This window comes from Oryx dammah, unplaced genomic scaffold (assembly GCF_014754425.2).
Source record: "Oryx dammah isolate SB20612 unplaced genomic scaffold, SCBI_Odam_1.1 HiC_scaffold_11164, whole genome shotgun sequence".
Classification (NCBI taxonomy): Eukaryota; Metazoa; Chordata; class Mammalia; order Artiodactyla; family Bovidae; genus Oryx; species Oryx dammah.
Genome location: NW_024080557.1, coordinates 899,944 through 920,033, shown reverse-complemented (window position 1 = coordinate 920,033; position 20,090 = coordinate 899,944). Strand labels below are relative to the sequence as shown.

General features: G+C 31.2%; 1 protein-coding gene across 3 annotated transcripts in view; it reads left to right on the top strand.

Moving 5' to 3' along the window:
• Positions 1-20,090, top strand: part of LOC120860724 (CUB and sushi domain-containing protein 3) — a 1,429,922-nt gene that overhangs the window by 1,348,937 nt on the left and 60,895 nt on the right. For all 3 annotated transcript variants that reach the window (XM_040236474.1, XM_040236473.1, XM_040236472.1), the window contains 6 exons: positions 1,723-1,896; positions 8,385-8,558; positions 10,786-10,959; positions 12,115-12,300; positions 14,164-14,337; positions 16,597-16,779. In XM_040236474.1, coding sequence (XP_040092408.1) covers positions 1,723-1,896; positions 8,385-8,558; positions 10,786-10,959; positions 12,115-12,300; positions 14,164-14,337; positions 16,597-16,779 — 1,065 coding nt within the window. The remainder of the gene's footprint in view (positions 1-1,722; positions 1,897-8,384; positions 8,559-10,785; positions 10,960-12,114; positions 12,301-14,163; positions 14,338-16,596; positions 16,780-20,090) is intronic.

The following is a 20,090-nucleotide window of genomic DNA, read 5'->3' as shown; positions in this document are numbered from 1 at the left end:
TTGAATCAAATTGAACATTTGAGTCATTCTATTTTCTTGCTTTCTTATAATAATACTATAAATGGCCAGTGTGTAAAGTAGATAAGCTAGCTGAACATAGAAAAATCAGTGGAAATATCTTGAACTTTATTTACTACATTTATTGGGTATTTACTTAGTGCCAGGAAATATATTAAGCTGAAAATTCATCCTTTTATTTCATGTTCATCACAATTTTAAGGTATTTATGATATAGACACATAATTTAGAAACAAACTAATAAAAACATCTGACATCTAAATGGATTATGGTGACTAAAATATTTAACAGATAACTCTAACAGATAACTGTCTATATGTAGTAAGTATACAAGTACCTAATAATAATTTACTTATGAATATTTGATTTATTTTCTTAATCTCCATATAAGTAAAGAATCTTGGGGTTGCCATTTTTATAATCATTGATGAATTAAATCTCAAAATGCATGTATAAGTTATATATTCGAAAACTATAGCATATGTATTTGTAAATTTTGCCTTATTCTCTTAGGTTTTCACCCAAGATCCTTCCCTTTCTTTGGTCTCATTGTTCTTCCATTTCAAATTCATTAAAAGGACATATGGGATAAGGATATTTCAAAGAGCTAGGAAAAAATGTATAACAGCAGCATTCGTTAAATCAAACATTGAACAAATATTTGTCTGGTTTCTTTGTGTTCTGTCCTTTATTATATAGAAAATTTTAAGTTCTACATAAGATCAGGTTCCTGCCCAGAAGTAAGAGTGGAGCAAAAATCAGAACCTAAAAATTACAGTTTATAGAGAAAATGGAAAGAACAGAATTTTTTTCTGGTACTTCATTTATTCATCTTTTACATTAAAATATTATAAATATCAGTGTTATTAACCCTATATTATAGCTTCTGCAAAGAATTGTTTGGGGGATTAGTTCAAAACAATCAATATATCTTAAATTTTACATGCAATTTTTCAAAGTTTGCAAATTTTCTATTTGTCTATCTAATAGTCTCCTAAAGCCTAGATATGAAAGCCAGACCTGGAGCCAGATAAAGGCTGGTGGTTAATTATTAAATTCTGGATTTAAACTGCTAGCTGTAAATTTTTATTTAGTGTTTATGGGCTCTGAAATCTTATTTAAGTTACTGATAAATCAGAGAAAGACTTTGGACTAATAAATTATCCTCCCTTTAATATTGCTGTTTTTTTTTTTTTTCATCACAACCTGCTGAGTGACCAGGTTGGCTAAGCAAAAAACACAAACAAAATCACATGTCATCACATGTCACTGTTACTTCCCTGGTGGCTCAGCTGATAAAGAATCCACTGGCAATGTGGGAGACCTGGGTTCAATCCTTGGGTTACGAAGATCCCCTGGAGAAGGGAATGGCTACCCACTCCAGTATTGTGGCCTGGAGAATTCCATGGACAGAGGATTCTGGCAGACTACAGTCCATGAGGTCCCAAAGAGTCAGACAAGACGGAGTGACTTTATTACATTACATGGGACCTCAAAGGAGAAAAACTTTAAATTATGTCATTTATTTTCTCTATACTTTCATGATCTTTCAAACATGTTTTGTAAATATCAAGTTTAATTGTCATATTTAATTGCAATTTTAATGGTCAAATCATAGGAATTCAGAATGTTGAAAACATGATTTTGTTACAAGTTCATGTTGACTGTATCTTTAGGATTTTTTATTATATTATTGTTTTCAAGTTATTTCCTGTGGAGAACTCCCAACCCCTCCCAATGGAAATAAGATTGGAACTCAGACTTCATATGGCTCAACGGCCATCTTTACCTGTGATTCAGGATTCATGCTTGTGGGCTCTGCTGTTCGGGAATGCCTTTCTTCAGGTCTTTGGAGTGGATCAGACACCAGATGCCTAGGTACAGATTTTTAAGTCATTTTAAGCAAACATTTTATTCTCCCTCTCAAAAGGCAGCCCTTTTTCATAAGAGTAACTTATATTCACTCAGTAAGGATGATAAAAACTGGATAATGTTTAACTTTTAAAATGTCTCATGGTAGAAAAGCTATTAAACAGATATCTCTTTTTTTAATTTATTTTATTTTATTTTTTAAAAAAAATTATTTTTACTTTATTTTACTTTACAATATTGTATTGGTTTTGCCATACATTGACATGAATCCACCACGGGTGTATACAAGCTCCCAATCCTGAATCCCCCTCCCACCTCCCACCCCATATCATCTCTCTGGATCATCCCCATGCACCAGCCCCAAGCATCCTGTATCCTGTATCCTGTATTGAACATAGACTGGCACTTCGTTTGTTACATGGTAGTATACATGTTTCAAAGCCTACTAGTATTCCAAATGAGAATCTTAAGTCATTAAGGAAAGGCAGAAATTTTTCCCAGCATGGTGAGAATAAAAGGTGAAAACTAATTGCTGAAAGTTATATGTCTGCATGCTCCACTGAATTAAGCACTGTAGCTATTATTAATTCATTCTAAACCATCAATTCTCCTTTCACCTGTTCGCTTAAGGTAATGACTAAAGAAGAAAAACAATTTCCACATTTAACTTTCTCCCTTTTCCTAACAATTCAACATATGTAATATTACTTTTTACTAAAACTTGAAAATATATTTTTATTTATTATATATTATTATTATAAATAAAGTTTTTCATTATTTTAAAATATATGTAAGCTAACTTTAAAATACTCTATTTGATAACTCTCTGTCCTGATGAACTGCTATTGTATGCTATATGTTATTTATTGGATTTTGTATATAGAGGGTGGTTTTATTCACCTACTTAGAACCCTGATGCTGTTTTCTGGAATGATAAGGTGTAAGAGGAATGCTTATAAACAAACATTGACTCTCAGTCTATAAAGACAACATTCTTGCATAGGATATAGTGTTGACATCTAATATAAATTCAAAAGTGTGTCAGTAGGAGGAATGTGCTATTGCCAAATAAGCAGATCCTAGAAACTTATATTTTGAATTAATTTGAATAATGCACATAGCCCAGTCATTCTTCTCATGGTTGCAAACAACTTATCCTTATAGCCCCAGATACTTTTGGCTTAGAATGGTCCTAGAATGTGCTTATGATTGTTTAAATATAGTGTAGTTATTCTCAAACTCCCAGCATTTTATTATAAATTTTTCAGTTGAGAGACTTGATGAACACCCACATGCCTACTATCTAGAATGTACAGTTAAACACTTGTATTTTCATATCACATATCTATTCATCCTTTCATGCCTGTATTAACCCATAAATTCATTTTATTTTTGACACATTTTGAAATTGCCAGATGCAGTACACTTCATTTGTAAATATTTCTATATACATATAAGCTAGCTAGAGTTCAATATTTGCTTATGGTTCTTTTTTTTTTATGTTGGCAAGTGTACAGTGCCAGAAATACACTTGGTGCATTTTGACAGCTGTGTACTCCTATATAACTAAAACTACTCAGTAGTTACAGAACATTACCATTAGCTCAGAAAGGTTCCTTGTGACCCTTCATAGTCAATTTGCAGCTCTCCTCCCCTACACCCTGAGATAGCTGTTCTGTTTTTTTCACCATACGGTAGTTCTTCCTGTTCTAGAAATTCATGTGAATGGAATCCTAAGTTTTGTACTCTTTTTGTGTAAGGTTTCTTTCATTCTGTTTCAATTATGTTTTTGTGTTTATCAGTAATTTTTTTTTTAATCTCTAAGTAGAATCTCCTTGTCTTGACCATTCCCCTACTGATGGTCAGTCATATGGACTCTATCCACTTTGGGGTGATTATGAATAAAGTTGCTATGGACATTTGCATAAAAGTCTTTTTGTGGACACATCTATTAATTTCTGGTGTATACTCTGGATTGAAATTTCTAGAAGAGTTCTAGTTGTCTCACATTTTCTCTATCATATGGTATAGCTAGTTTTTAAATTTTATTCATTTTTTGGCAGTCATAAAGGTATCTTGCAAAATTTAACTTGCACTATCTTGATGACGACTGATCAAGTACAGTTTCCTGGGCTTATTGGCCATTCATAAATTTTCCTTTGTGAAATTCTAAGTATCTTACAAATTGCCTTTTATTATGGGTTATAGGAGTTCTTTACATATTGATTTTTTTTTAATAATTTCTCCCCGCCTATTATTTGCCTATTCACTCTTAATGGTGTCTTAATGAGCAGAAGTTTTCAATTTTTATAAAATCTATTCTCTCTCTCTTTTTTTTCTTTCTAGTTATTACTTTCTGTCTCTAGTTTAGGAAACCTTTGTTCAATCATAAGTCACAAAGATTTCATTTCATATATTTTCCTAGCGTTTTTGCATTTTTGGTATTACTTTATATCTACAACTTATTTTTAATTTGTTGTTTTATATATCATGAAGTAAGGCTGAGGGTTTTTCTTTGCTTGTTTGTTTTCCAGAAAGATATCTGCCACTTCAAATTTGTTCTTATATTTCAAGATTACTTTGGATAATCCATGTCCTTTGTGTGTTCATATATGTTTTAGAATTAGCTTATTTTTTTATTTTTAAAATGCCTGGTAAGATTATGATCACAATTACATTCAATGTATAAATCATTGGGGAGAATTGGCATCTAACAACATTAAGTCTTCTACTTTCTGAACATGGTGAAGTTAGTATATTTATTCACTTATTAAGATCTTTTTTTTTTTTGCAATAGGAAATTTCTATCATAGAGATCATGTATACCTATTGTTAAATTTATTCAGCAGTATTTTTTGTGTGTTTACACTGTTATATGAAATTGTTCATTACTAATTGCATTTCTAATTGTTTTCTATTATAAAAATTATTTAAATTATTTATCCTAGTATCCTGCAGCTTTCATTCACCTATTAGTTATGGATTTTCTTAAAACAGCATTGTCTATGTGTATGTCATGAGCATAAAATATAAGAGTTTTACTTTTTTTGTCTTCTCCATTATGTTTTTCCTTTATTCCTTTATATTAGTATAGCCCACCAAACAATGTTAAATAGAGCTAGTGAGAGTGGTCATACTTTTCTTGGCCCCTGTATCAGGAGGAAAGGATTTAATATTTCATCAATTAATATAATATGAACTTTTTTTCTTAGATATATTTATAAGGTTCAGAAAATGTCTGTATATTCCTAAGTATGGTAGATGACAGTGGTCAATATTTCATCTTAAACCAACAAGTCATTTCTAGATAAAACCCAGATAATCATGATGTATTATATATTTTTTTCTAAGTTTTTTTTTTTAAGTCCTGCATCTGTATTCATAAGGGACATTTTTTCTGTGTCTTTTATAGGTTTAATATTGGGGTTATGATTACTTCATTAAATAAATTAGGAAGTGATTCTTTTTCTTCTGTTTTCTAAGAGTTTGTATAAGACTGGTATTTGTTTGTTTCCTTGCTTTTTTGCTTAAATATTTGATTGAAATTACCTGTGAAAAAATATAAATCTAAGTGTATTTTTTTTTTCAACAGAGGGAGTTATTATTTAAGAATTCAAATACTTTAATAGATAAAGGACTATTTGTATTTTCTTGTGTTAGTTTTTGGATGATACAACTTCAAAAAATTTGTCCTCTTGTTCTGAATTGTTAAATATGTTGTAATAAAGCAGTTCTTAATATTCCCTGATCCTTTTAACATCTGTAAGCTTTATAGTAATGTTACTTCATTCATTCCTGACATTGGTAATTTTAGTATCTTTTTTTTTGTTGATAGGATTAGCTAGGAGTTTAACAAAGCTAGGAGTTTAACAATTTTGTCAACTCTAAGTTTCTAACCTTTGACTACCTTGATTGTCTTTCAGTGAGATATTTCACCTGGCCTGGTCTCCATTTTCCTTCTTTTTTTTTTTTTTTAATTGAGGGATAACTGACATACAGTATTATATTAGTTTATCTTACAACATATGAATTCAACATTTGTATACACTGCAAAATGGTTACTAGAGTAAGTCTAGTTACTGTCACTTTACAAAGTTAACACAAAATTATTGAATATATTCCCCAAGCTGTACATTGTATCATCATGACTTACTTATTTTATAACTGGAAGTTTGTTCTTCTCAATCCCTTTCAATCATTTCACCTTCCTCTTACTCTCCTCTCCTCTGTCAACCTCTAATCTCTTCTCTGTTTTTATTCTGTTTGCTTTTTTGTTTTGTTTTTTGGATTCCAAATATAAGTGAAGTCGTAGTGTTTATCTTTCTCTACTGAGTTATTTCCCTTAGTGTAATACCTTCAAGGTCCCTCCATGTTATTCCGAATGGCAAGATTCTGTACTTTTTATAGCTGAGTAGTATACCATTATGCATGTGTGAGATGAGTGTGTGTATTTTATAGTTTTTTATCCATTCATTTATTGAAGGGACACTTAGTGGTTTTCATATTTTGGCTACTGTAAACAATGCTACAATGAACATGAAAATGCATAAATCTTTTTGAGTTAGTGTTTATTTTTTCCCTTTGGATAGATACCCAGTAGTGGGATTGCTGGATCACATGGAAGCTCTATTTTTAATTTTTTGAGTAATCTCCATATTGTTTTCCATAGTGGCTGGACCAGTTTACATTCTCACCAAGAATGCACAGGGGTTTCTTTTCTCTACCTCCTCACCAACACTTGCTATTTCTAGTTGTCTTTCTGATAATGATGATCCTGACAGGTGTAAGGTGATACCTCTTTGTGGTTTTGATTTGCATTTCCCTGATGTTTAGTGTTATTCAGCTTCTTTTCATGTACCTGTGGGCAAATTGTATGTCTTCTTTGGAAAAATGTTTGCTGAGGTCCTCTGCCTATTTTATTTTATTTTTTAATTCAACTGCCTTTTTTTTTTTTACTGTTATTATTGAGCTATATGATCTCTTTATATATTTTGGAAAGTAGCTCTTTTTCATTTATATCATTTTCATATATCTTCTCTAATTCTGCCAATTGCCTTATTGTTTTGATGACAGTTTTCCTTCACTTTGTAAAAACTTTTTTATTTATTTTTCTTGTCTTTGTCAAAGAAGACAGATCTAAAAAAAAATATTGTTTAGAATGATGTCAAACAACATGCTGCTTATATTTTCTTCTAGGAGTTCACAGTTTTGAATCCTTCTTTATATATAATTTTATTTGCTTTTGGCCATGTAGGGTCTTCATTGCTGGACAGGCTTTTCTCTGGTTGCACTGAGCAAGAACTAGTTGTGATGCTAGGGCTTCTCACTGTGTGGTGGCTTCTCTTGTGGGGTAGGGACCCTAGAGCACATGAGCTTCAGTACCTGCCACATGTGGGCTCAGTAATTGTGGTTCCCAGGTTCTAGAGCACAGGCTTATTAGCTGTGGTGCATAGGCTTCCTTGTTCCATGGCATTTAATTTTGTATACTGAAACTATACTAAATTTATTACTACTAATAGTTTTTGGTAGCATCTTTAGAATTTTCTATATATAGTATCTGAAAATAGTAATAGTTTTATTTTATCCCTTCCAATTTGGATGTGTTTTATTTCTTTTCCTTGTGTGATTACTGTTGTTAGGATTTCCAAACCCAAGTCTCCTGCATTGCAGGCAGATGCTTGACCATCTGAGCTATTAGGGAAGCCCAACATAGTGCTTGGATCCCTGGAATAAATCACACTTGATCTTGGTGTATGATTTGTTTAAAGTATTGTTGAATTCAGTCTGCCAATATTTTGTTGAGGATTTTTTTACATCTATATTTATTAGGGATATTGACCTTTAGGTTTCCTTTTTGTGGTGTCCTTGTCTGGTTTTGGTGTCAGGGTAATGCTGGCCTCATAAAATAAGCTTCAAAGATTTCTCTGCCATATAATTTTTTGGAAGAGTTTCAGAAGAATAACTTTTAAAAATTCACCAATGAAGTCATCTGGTCCTGGATTTCTGTCTGTTGAAAGGTTTTTGACTACTGTCACTATCTGTGTACTGTGATTGTTTGATTCAGATTCTCTATTTCTTCATGAATCAGTCTTGAAAGACTGTAAATTTCTAAAGATTTGTACATTTCTTCTAGTTTTTCCAATTTGTTGATAATAATTGCTCCTAGTAGTCTCATAATTCTTTGTATTTTTGTGCTAATAGTTGTAATCTCTCATCTTTTATTTCTGAGTTTATTTGAGCCTTTTCTCCTGTTTTTAAATAAAGAATTTTTAGTTCAGGTAATTTTCTCTGTTATTTATCTATTTCCTTGATTTCCATAAATGTCTTTAATATATTCTTCTATGTATTTATTTTGGCTTTTCTTTTTTATTTTCCTTTTCCTAAAATGAAATATTGCTTGTGTCATAAAGTAGGATATTGCTATATTGTATATAAATATATAAATCATAAAACTAGATCAAAATATTAAAAAATATTATTTTGACCGATTTCAGCGGGTCACTGTGGAATTCCGGAGCTTATTGTGAATGGTCAAGTCATTGGAGAAAACTATGGTTACAGAGACACAGTTGTTTATCAGTGTAATCCTGGTTTTCGCTTGATTGGTTCTTCAGTAAGAATATGTCAGCAAGATCACAATTGGTCTGGTCAACTTCCAGCCTGTGTGCGTAAGTAAGCATAGCAAAAGTAGTCAAAGACCTCTGTTCAGTTCTCATGTAATTACCAATATTTTTTTCTTAGGTAAGGTAAATGATTATATAGACAGATACACACACAGGTATGCATGTGTATTTAAAGAACTAAGTTCTCACAATGCATTTTTTTATACTGACATGCTAGTTTTTAAAGTAGGGTGTGTTCAGAAGTATAAAAAACCATTCACTATGAAAGTGGAAGATACATTAGAATGTCTGTCATTACTCTTTTGGATTTGGAACAATTTTGTTATTGTTTTAATAAAAGATCTTACTAGTTCAGCAAATATTCATCTAATCTCTTAAGTTAATTTATATGTGAATTTACACATGAAGGATAAAATGATTTTTAAAATATTCTAGTACTTTTTCTTTCTCTCACTGAATACCCAGTACTCAGAATTACACAGTATTTCACATCACAATTTATCCTATTTTGGACTGAAAAGTAAACTATCCATATATTTCTTGTTTTTTCTCCTGATAATTTCCACCAGCGATCACTGATATTTGTATTAAAATTGGTGTTAGGAAATGAGGATAAACACTGTAAACATGTTGTAGTTTTAACATTATAGGATTAAATGACAAAGATTTTGGAGGCTTCAGAGAAATAATTCGTAAGGCTTTTAGTATGAGTTCACATATTTATAAATTCTATCACTGTCAACCTTATATCCAATCAACAGTATTTTATTGGAGTTCTAGTTTAATGGAAAATACATTAGTGTGTTAAGATTTAATAAGATACAGTTATCAAAATTGCTTATCTGTGTTGTATGTGCATGTGATAACAGACCATCTAATGATTTAAAGACAGAAATATTATGTTGGATCTATACCAGGTTTTTTGCCTTTCATTACATAAAGAAAGTGAAGTCAGTCAGTCATGTCTGACTCTTTGCAACCCCGTGAACTGGAGACTGCCAGGCTCCTCCATCCATGGTATTTTCCAGGCAAGAATACTGGAGTGGGTTGTCATTTCCTTCACGAGGGGAATCTTCCCGACCCAGGAATCAAACCTGGGTCTCCGGAATTGCAGGCAGACTCTACTGGCTGAGTCACTGGGGAATCCCCTCATTATATAAAGGCATAGCCAACTAACACTACTACTTTTCTTGCTGAATAATCGGGACTATAAATGAAAACTGGCCCCTGAGGTAAAACAAGCATAAGTTTCTCTATTAATAATTTTAAACAGGAATAAGATGCAGTTACATTTTCAAATGAACGGTTGACATTAACATTACAGCAGAAAATTAATTGCTGTTGGGTCATTTCCAAAGTATTAAAAGTGACGTCATCTTTCACTGTGCCCAATTATGAAGCAGTATTACTGGAGTTGCTATGATTAATTAGTGAGATAATGCAATAAAACAGTTCATAGAAATACAATGTGTTTTATTGTATTTTAGTGCTTGTAAAACCAAGCACTAAGTAAATTCTAAAAAAGAGCTTTAAAATGATTTAAATAGTTCATCTAATTGAAATAATTCATCTAATTTCTATATCTGTGTCAGTATTTCCAAACAAAACTGCTAGGTTATCAAATATCAATAGTGAAGAAAATATACCAGTAAGGTTGTTTGGTTTAGGGGATGTTAATATTGGTCTCTCAATATATTAAGAATTCTAATGCAGCATGACATCATTTTTATTGCAGTCATATTAAGCTATTCTTCAAGCACACTTTTGTTTATCCATTAATCATAAAAATGATTGCATAAATAATATAAGAAATGATTTCTAAATTAAATACAAAAAATTGCCTTCATTTATCTTCAATTCTTAAGCCCGACTAGAAAAGAAAAGTTGATTCAGTTTCATTCCTTTTTGCCGTTAACTAGTTATGTGAACTTCAATCATTCCCAAATGTCTTTGAATTTCAGTATTCTTCCCTAAAAATAAATAAAATGAAAAGTTACCTTGGAACTTTTAATATCTATGCACCACTTGCATACCATTACCAGAATTACAAATCATTGTCTACTCTCTAACATAATTTTGCAATGATTCTACTCTATTGGACCAGTTTGGCTTTCTAAATTGTTCCTTTGCATTAATAAAATTAAGTATTTTTTCCTACAAAAGTGCCCTTCCTTCCACATTCTTTGAGGTAATTAAGTGTACTTTTCATTTAATAATTGATAACCAATTATTCTATTCTGTGTCTCTCCCAACCCGACCCTGTTGCTATTAGCTGTGAGCTGTGGTCACCCTGGTAGTCCAATTTATGGAAGAACAAGTGGGAATGGATTCAATTTTAATGATGTGGTAACATTCTCCTGCAATATTGGGTATCTCATGCAGGGGCCAACAAAGGCCCAGTGCCAGGCCAACAGACAGTGGAGCCATCCTCCACCAGTGTGCAAAGGTAAAAATCTAACTGTATTGCAGCTGAGAGCATGTAATAATGTGTCTGTATAAACACAAATGGTAATATTTGAAACAATTTGGGCAAAACAGTAGAAAATTAATAAAACAAATATTTAATATTGATGTCATCTCATTACTAATGCTTTATCTTATTTGTTAACTCTTTTAGAAGTTATAAAACAGGTAAATGTTATTTCAGTTGCTTAACTAACTGTGTTATCTGGTACCTGTTCTATAGCTGTATATAAAGTCATTTAGCTCATTTTTACTTATAGTTGGCTTCATAATTAATAGAACTAATCTTCTCAGTTTATTTTTTCACATTTTTAAATATTGTGGAGTATAGTTAATTTACAATGTTATATTGTAAATTTTTGTTGGAGTATAGTTGATTTACGATGTTATGTTAGTTTCAGGTGTTTTATATATATATGTATGTATATATCTTTTTAAGATTCTTTTCCCATATAGGTAATTACACAGTATTGAGTAGAAGTTCCCTGTACTATACAGTAGGTCCTTATTAGTTATCTAGTTTATATATAGTGATGTGTATATATCAGTCCTAATCTCCCAATTTATCTCCTCCCTTCCTCCTGGTGACCATAAGTTCATTTTCTACATCTGTGACTCTATTTCTATTTTCGAAATCTTTCTCTGTCTGATTTACTTTGCTCAGTATGACAATCTTCATATTTTTGGAAAAACAATGTTTGAGGTTTATATTACCATGATACCTGTGTTAGGAGTTTATTTATTGTTCTCTCTATGGAAACATAGAGAATCATTTGTATTTTTTCTTTTTGCAAAGAAGTATGATATATTTCATAGTCTGATAAAATACAACTCAATTATCATTTTCCTCCATTTTCTATAACCATAGCTTGAAAGGTATGTTTCTTTTTTTATGTATCATTCTTTATAAATCTGTATTCAGTGTATTTATAGAGTTGCTGTTGTTTAAAATAGTTTTGCAAAGAAGCTCTCCTGTTTCCAATATTTTCAGCCATATATCCATAGTTCTTTATGTTAATTTTCTTCCTTGAATCTTTGTTTTGTTTGATAAAATTTACCTTTGAAACTAAGTTTCTAATGAAAATTTATATATTATATTATCCTAAATATATATTTTAAAAATGTGTCATTTGCTTAGTGGTCAACTGTTCTGATCCTGGAATTCCAGCCAATTCCAAAAGAGAAAGTAAAATAGAACATGGGAATTTCACCTATGGCACTGTGGTATTCTATGACTGCAATCCTGGATATTTCTTATTTGGATCTTCAGTTTTGATATGTCAACCAAATGGACAATGGGACAAACCTTTACCAGAATGTATCAGTAAGTAGATAATGTGAACTCTTCCTTGAGAAAATGCCCTGAAACCAACATGTATATTTATTGTCTTTATGAAATATTTAGAGCTGTGTATCAGAAGGAAGTGTACTGATTGGACTTTTTTATTGTTTTGAAAGTGTCCTTCCTGTGTTCTACCAATTCAGTGCCCGTGTGCCATCCATATTAATATTAATATGATTAATATTTCTCTATTATTCCTTGATTTTAAACCTTCATGCAACAGACAGAATATTAAAGGCAGATATAGTTCATACTCTGTGATGTTGCCATTCCACGAGAGGCAACTATATTTTTATTTTCTCTTGTACTACTATTTCAAATTTCATTTAAAGCAAAATGAGTCAACATAAATAGCCACCAGAGCTGCAAAATGCTTGGGAAAATTAGAGTGTTACTTAAAACTCATTGACTTTAAATATTTATCTTATACAGGCACATGCATATATGAAATGTTAATATACATTGTCTTTAAGGTAGTAGGAATATGCATACATTTTGTTATTTTTTTTGGAGCTATAGAAATAAATAAAATAAATTATAGCAGTTTTGCATATAATTAACATGTATAGTGAGAAAATAATTTAACAGAAATAAATCAAAAGTATCTGAAGACAGATAAATGAACTTGAATTCTAGGCATTCAGCTTATTGATAGGACTCAGTTACATTTGCTTCTCAGAGTTGATGAATATTGGACATGATAGGAAAGAAACAATCATTGTGCAAATAATTTTTGGTTATACTAAATTGCTAAATTTCAAAATCATTTTATGATTGTTTTATTTAGAGGTACTTTATGTACATGCAGTTTTTTAAATAATTGTGGCATCATTTATGTACTCATTCATGAACAAAGAAAAACTTATATAGTGCCTATCTAATTTCATATACTATGCAGATAATTCAGTCAATTGTTGATCCCTGTTTAAAATGTATTTGATTTCTTTTTGTAGACTAGTTAGTCTAATGGTTCAAGTAACTCACTTATCCTTGTATGGCTACAACATGAAAGTTAAAAATCTTTTGTAGGACCTGTAAACATGAACTTCTTCAGATTTTCATAGCTCTCATATACATTTTACCTTTTCCTTATTTTCTATAGCACTTCCTGGTAGTGTGCTATTTACTCAGGGGTTTTATTAAGTTTATATCTCCTGTGTGCTATTTAATACTCATCATATTTAATACTCTAGTCATAAAAGGGAACACATAGTAAGTTCCCAAGCTACTTCTAGCTTATAGAGAATTCTCAGTGTTTTAACATCTGATTCTGCTCAGCTTAGCTGTATTTTGGTTGATAAGCCTCTGAGTATTTTCGTTTTACAGGATGATTTATTTATTAATGGTCAGGAGTAGAATTTAGACTATATATGCATAGTCTGAATCATGTGCCACCGATCCACCTTCCATCCTTCTCCTTTACTCTCAAAGTTTTTCCCTTTTAATTTCTGTAGGGCATTTTGAATTCTATATGGAATCCTATAACATTATTTAGCCAATCCATACCACTCCTCTCCCTATCTTTCACATCCTTACCTAGACAAATGAATGCTTCCAATCCATGTACATGTGTATATAAACAAACACCCACCACCCCAATACATACAGGTATATTGAGTCAGTCATTTAAGCTTACTTACAGTGTTCCTGTTAAACTCATACTCAGGGTGAGTGGGCTAACAGAATAACTCCTGTAACTTCAACTTACATGTAAATGTTTGATTTTCAGAGGATGTATATAGTGGAACAGATGATTCTGATTCATTAATATTTCAAAAAAAGTTGGTGCAGGTTGTTCGATAGGAGATATAAAAAATTTTTATATCCAATAATTATGTATTGTAGTGATTGACTGTGGACACCCTGGCGTTCCTCCTAATGCAGTCCTGTCTGGTGAGAAGTATACTTTTGGGTCTACTGTTCACTATTCCTGCACAGGAAAGCGTACACTTCTAGGCCAGTCATCAAGGACTTGCCAATTAAATGGCCATTGGAGTGGATCACAACCTCATTGTTCAGGTATCAGTAGGAAAATTGGATGATGTTTATTGGAAATTACATTATGAGTATTATGATTGGGGTTATTTTATTAGTAGTATTATGGTCGGGGCTTCCTGGGTGGCTCAGTGGTAAAGAACCCACCTGCTAGTGCAGGAGATGCAGGTATGCGGGTTCAATCCCTGGGTCAGGAAGATTCCCCGGAGAGAGAAATGGCAACTCACTCTAGTATTCTTGCCTGGAGAATTTCATGGACAGAGGAGGCTGATGGGCTACAGTCCATAGGGTCTCAAAGAGTTGGACAGGACTTAGCAACTGAACTGAACACAAAGCAATCTAAAGAGATACAATAAAACATTTCTCTTTTAAAAATATCATGAGGGGAGCTATAACATTATTTTTACATTTATCAGAATTCTTAAGGTAATTTAGAATTTACAATGCAATATGAAAAATTACAGGTGTAAATTTTGAACTGTGTTGTATTGAAAATAAGTGGTTTTAGAATGCTACTTTCTGTGAAATGCTTTTATCCATTAGCATAGCAAATCACTTAGGCTTTGGCAATTCCATTTTAGCAGATATAAAATATAATTTTCCCCAGAAGGTAATATTATATCAATGATTTCCTGTTAAAATTCAGTTCTTTGTAACTGAACTTTTTAAGTAATTGATTATTTAATAGCATGATTTTAAAATAAAGTTCTAAATGTTTTAAATTAAACTAACCCAACAAGTTTTATGAGAGATGTTTATCTATCATAATTTGATTTGTTATTAAGGCAACAGAAAACTCCTGTGTCTCTATAATCCCAATAGCATTTTCTTAGAATATGTAAACATTAAATCTATTTTTAATAATTTTTTCACAAAGTAAGCATTTGATAAATATTATCTAAGGTCTTTAAGCTACTATTTTTCTTCAATAATTGTTATTTCAGTTTTAGAGCTGTGAGGTTACCCTATTTGATACTATTCATTCTATTTTTACCTACCTGCCAGATATTAGTGCTTTTTTTTTCTGCCTATTCTTTTCATTTACATATTTATTTTTGTGTTATTGTATCTCTGTGGAGATCATATGATGACTTATTAGGAGTTGTTTCACATTATTTTTCTTTTAGAGGTAAAAGGTGTGAAATAGTTCATTAATTTTGGTTATTATGTAATTATGGTTAAATCCTATGAAGTCACTGCCTGGGACAGTGATAAATTATGAAAACTATCAGTTAATTTACACACTCAGATAACTGATAATACACTTAAACCCACAAGCGTTTTCTCTGTCACTCACACTCACGATGGATTAGAAAGCTACTACTTAGTTGTAGAATAAAGTGTGTATAGATATATTTAAAAGTGAAATAGTGTCCTTAAATCTTTATGTGGTTATTAATATTGCATCATATGATGATAAGAAAGTATTAGAAAAGATTCCAGATGCACAGAGCATGTCAAAATTGGCATCTAGGTAGACAGAAACACTTTCAATGATTATACATTCAACTTCCTCTCTCTGTTTCTCTGTCTCTCTCTGTCTTTTCTCTGTCTGTCTTATTGAATACTAGTTGTGGCAACTTTAATTAGACATATTTAAGAAATGAGAAAGGGACTGAGCAAACCCTAAACACTATAGTCAAGAGAAACATCCTGTCATGAGCAAAATCCTTCTTAACAACTTAAGTCAGAGTCTCTAGTCTTTGTTTATATTTCATTTTTGTACTTTTATGTATAAAACGTATGGAATCTTTTCATCTTTGGTCAATGGTCATTAATAGAGAAGATTAAATGGTATAAGTTTAGACTAGAAATATTATACTTTAATATTTACATTTTCCAACACATCACAGTTCTAACAGAAACTGATTTTAATTCAGAGAAGAAAAGATGAAAATTGCCAATTCCACATTCTAAATTTTAACTATATGAACACATTGTCATTTGAGCCCCAAAATTGTCAATTATGAATTTTCTATTACCTTGGTTAAGATCGAGATTTGGGAAATACTAATGAAATGTCTTCAACTTATTAGATATTTCCAAATATCACTAATGTGGAAAATAACACCATGTTCCACAACTATTTTCTTTTTCCTTTAGGCTTTTTCCTATGACTGGAGTCAAATGGAAAATATGAATTATGATTTTACCCAGTCAACTTACCATATTAAAGCACAACATGAACAACAACAAAAAAATGCCCACAGGATTGATGGACTAAATCATGAATTTAGTAAATGTTTATTGAATTAAATTAATTTGAACTGTACTGAATTGCAGGTGATGCTACTGGTACATGTGGGGATCCAGGCACTCCTGGTCACGGTTCTAGACAGGAAAGCGATTTCCGAACCAAGAGTTCTGTACGCTTTGCCTGTGAGACTGGTTATATCCTTCATGGTTCAGAAGAAAGAACATGTTTACCGAATGGCAGTTGGACTGGAAGGCAGCCAGAATGCAAAGGTAAAGTCAAATTGAAACTAAGAACATCAAGAGTGCTGGAATTTGATGTGGATCAAATTCAAATGTGTGCTGCTAAGTGAAATTACTCCTTCCAGTACTCTCTGTCTTCAACCATGGAATAAAAGTAGTAGTATTCCAGTTTTACTAATACTTAAGAAATATGACAGGTAATAATTATTAATTTAGTCTCAAGTATGTCTCAAGTGTCATTTATATACAAACATTATTCACATCACAGCAGATATCAGGATTGGAAAAGCTAAGAAGATATCTTCCCCCCATCACAGTGCTCTGTATTGTTGACAGCACTAGGAAAAAATTAGGTTTTTGTTACATCAGCACATTACCTCACAATATGTTTTAGTTCTCAGGTTTGTAGAAATGGTAAAATATAGAAAGATGTCTAAGTATACATGATGTTTTTCCTTTATGGGTATTGCTAATAACCAGATCAGAGGAACCTGGTTGGCTATAGTCCATGGGGTCTCAAAGAGTCAGTCAGAATTCAGTGACAAAGCACAGCACAGCACAGAATTGTTCTGATTGATTCAGAGTTAATGTGATTAAATCTTTACAATATTGACTAAAAAGGAAATGTTGCAGGGAAATTGTCCTTATAATTTAAATTGCTCTTTTTTGAGATTATTTTAGGGCAAAAGCTAAACTTGCAAAAGTATTTATGAAACTTGCTTGATGTTGTACCAAATGTATTGGTTTTATAAACAAAAAATAATTCCCAGTGGAACCTTCTTAACAGTTTTTTAATTGACTATATTTCAGAAACTTTTTATTATGTTTAAAACTATATCTATACTTTAGGAAAGGCATTCATCCCTTTTTAACTGGACTGAATTTAATAATGGTAAGAGAGAATTACAAATCAGTTTCTGTTATAGGTTGGAGAACAAAGTTGTTGAGCAAAAGACACTAAGTATGCTGTCTTCACTTCATTTCTCAAGCTTATTTACCAAAGGCAAAGTCTTTATAATGATGTTGCACATTATGTGGGTGATAGCTAAGTCAGCCTTTTGTTCAGCTGTACTGCAAAATATTTGTAGATGAAATGCAACCCAGTGCTAACCTTGTTTTGTTCATATATACATTATAGATAAAACAGAAGTAGGAGTTGTAGCAAATATAACAGAATTAATACTTTTCTCATAAAATGGAGCTCATGCAAATCACTTGGTAAAACAGATTCTAGTAAATGAATAGAAAGAAGAAATAAACAGAAAATACAAAAGAGCAAAAAATTCGCAGTTATAGAAGAAATTCTACATAAGTACTAATCAGAAAATTATGGTTAAATATCAAAGCATCATTTTTCATCTGTTTTAATATGAAATTGTAGTGTATGTTCAGCAAAACTAGAACTTCAAAGCATTTCTAGAGCCTTTTTATTACATTTTAGATTAGTTAGATAAAATACATATATATTGTTAGCTTTGATCTATTAACTCCATTTTTGAGAATTTTCTTCCTAAAGAAAATAAAAATATTGAAGAGAACACACAATCATAAAGATGCATTATTTTTATTTCAAACACTCTAACTACCAAAACCAGGAACCAATCTGACAACACTAGAAAAAATATCACATAGGCAATTGTATATTTACATAATGTGATAGTGAAAATATTAGAATGAGCCATGAAGCAATATGAGAAAATGTATCATACAAAGCTTAATTGAAAAATAAGATTCAAAAGTATGCACTCTATTCAAATCATAGGAAATGATAGTCACTTGAGAGAAAAAAATAAAAGTCAATATAATAAAAATGACAATATTACAGAGAGGTAAAATTTGTAATATTTTTGTTCTCTTTATTCCAGATGTTTTGTAGTGCTGTATTACTTTAGTAATTGAAAACCTTTCTGAGAATGCAATAGATTAACTATCTATTAAATATTAAATATCTATTAAAGATTAAATAAAATATCAAATGAATATAAAATATCTTAAATAAAAATGTACAGATTTAAAAAGTGTAACATTCTTTGATGAACTGACAAGGTTTTTAAAAATGATGGAACATGATATTGGAGGGGTTGTGTGAATCACCATTGATACAAATGTGTATTGTTATATAGTGTTCTGATAATTTGGATAACTCTGTATATACTTAAAATATTTTTCAGAACCTAAAATTATCTAGAAATTCCAGTTTTAGAAATTTATCTTAAAAATAGGATCAATGTACATAGTTGTATATATAAGCTAGAATATATTATAACCCAAAATGTTAGCAAAACTAAACTAAATTGAATTTCATGTTTATCAGCAGGAGATTGGTTAGTAGATCCTGAATACACACAGAATGGAAAAGTATCCCATTACTAACCTTTATGAAAGATGCCCTAATTATTATTTGCAAACTGTTTGTTTCCTGTCTACCCACAAACCTACAGCACCACTACAAATGACAGACAAAATTAAGTACTTAAGATGTTGGGATTCCCTGATGGCTCAGATGGTAAAGCGTCTGCCCAAAATGCGGGAGACTCTGGTTTGATCCCTGGGTTGGGAAGATCCCCTGGAGAAGGAAATGGCAACCCACTCCAGTACTCTTGCCTAGAAAATTCCACGGATGGAGGAGACTGGTGGGCTACAGTCCATGGGATTGCAAAGAGTCAGACATGACTGAGTGACTTCCCTTAAAATGTATAATTATACTTCATATTCATACAAATAGCCTTAAAATTTGTAAAGTTTTAGGAAGTTTTCTTATACTGCAACAAAATTAGATATTGCGACTGACATAGGCTTCTTTTTTAATATATAAAACATTCACTTATGCCATTGATGGCAAGTAGTTAAACATAATATGGAATAATCATATAAGGCATTTATGTTTGTGATTCCTATTTAGGATGTATTGAAAACTTAATGAAAGTCATTCCTACTTTGTTTTATTCAGTTTATTTTTGTAGACTTTGGTCCAGAAATAGAGATTATAAAGTTTTCATGCAAACCAGTTATATAAAAACAAACATGATGCTTATAATATTTAAGTGTATATTTTATATGTTTTCTAACAAATATAATTGTAGTAAATCTTTGTTGCTTCTCATTACATATCTTCCAATTTTACATGAGTAGCTTTTTAGGCAGAGACTCTTAAAATCTTTCTTTGAAAGATTTTGTATTACCCAAAAGCAATACTCAAGTAATTACGTGCGAAGTTTTTACAAAAATAACTAACAAAAATCATAAAAAATAGCTATTCTATGATTTGTATCCCAGTAAGTAAACTAATAAAATCAATATAAATTCATCTTGAATTTTAACTCCTCATAAAACAGATTTCA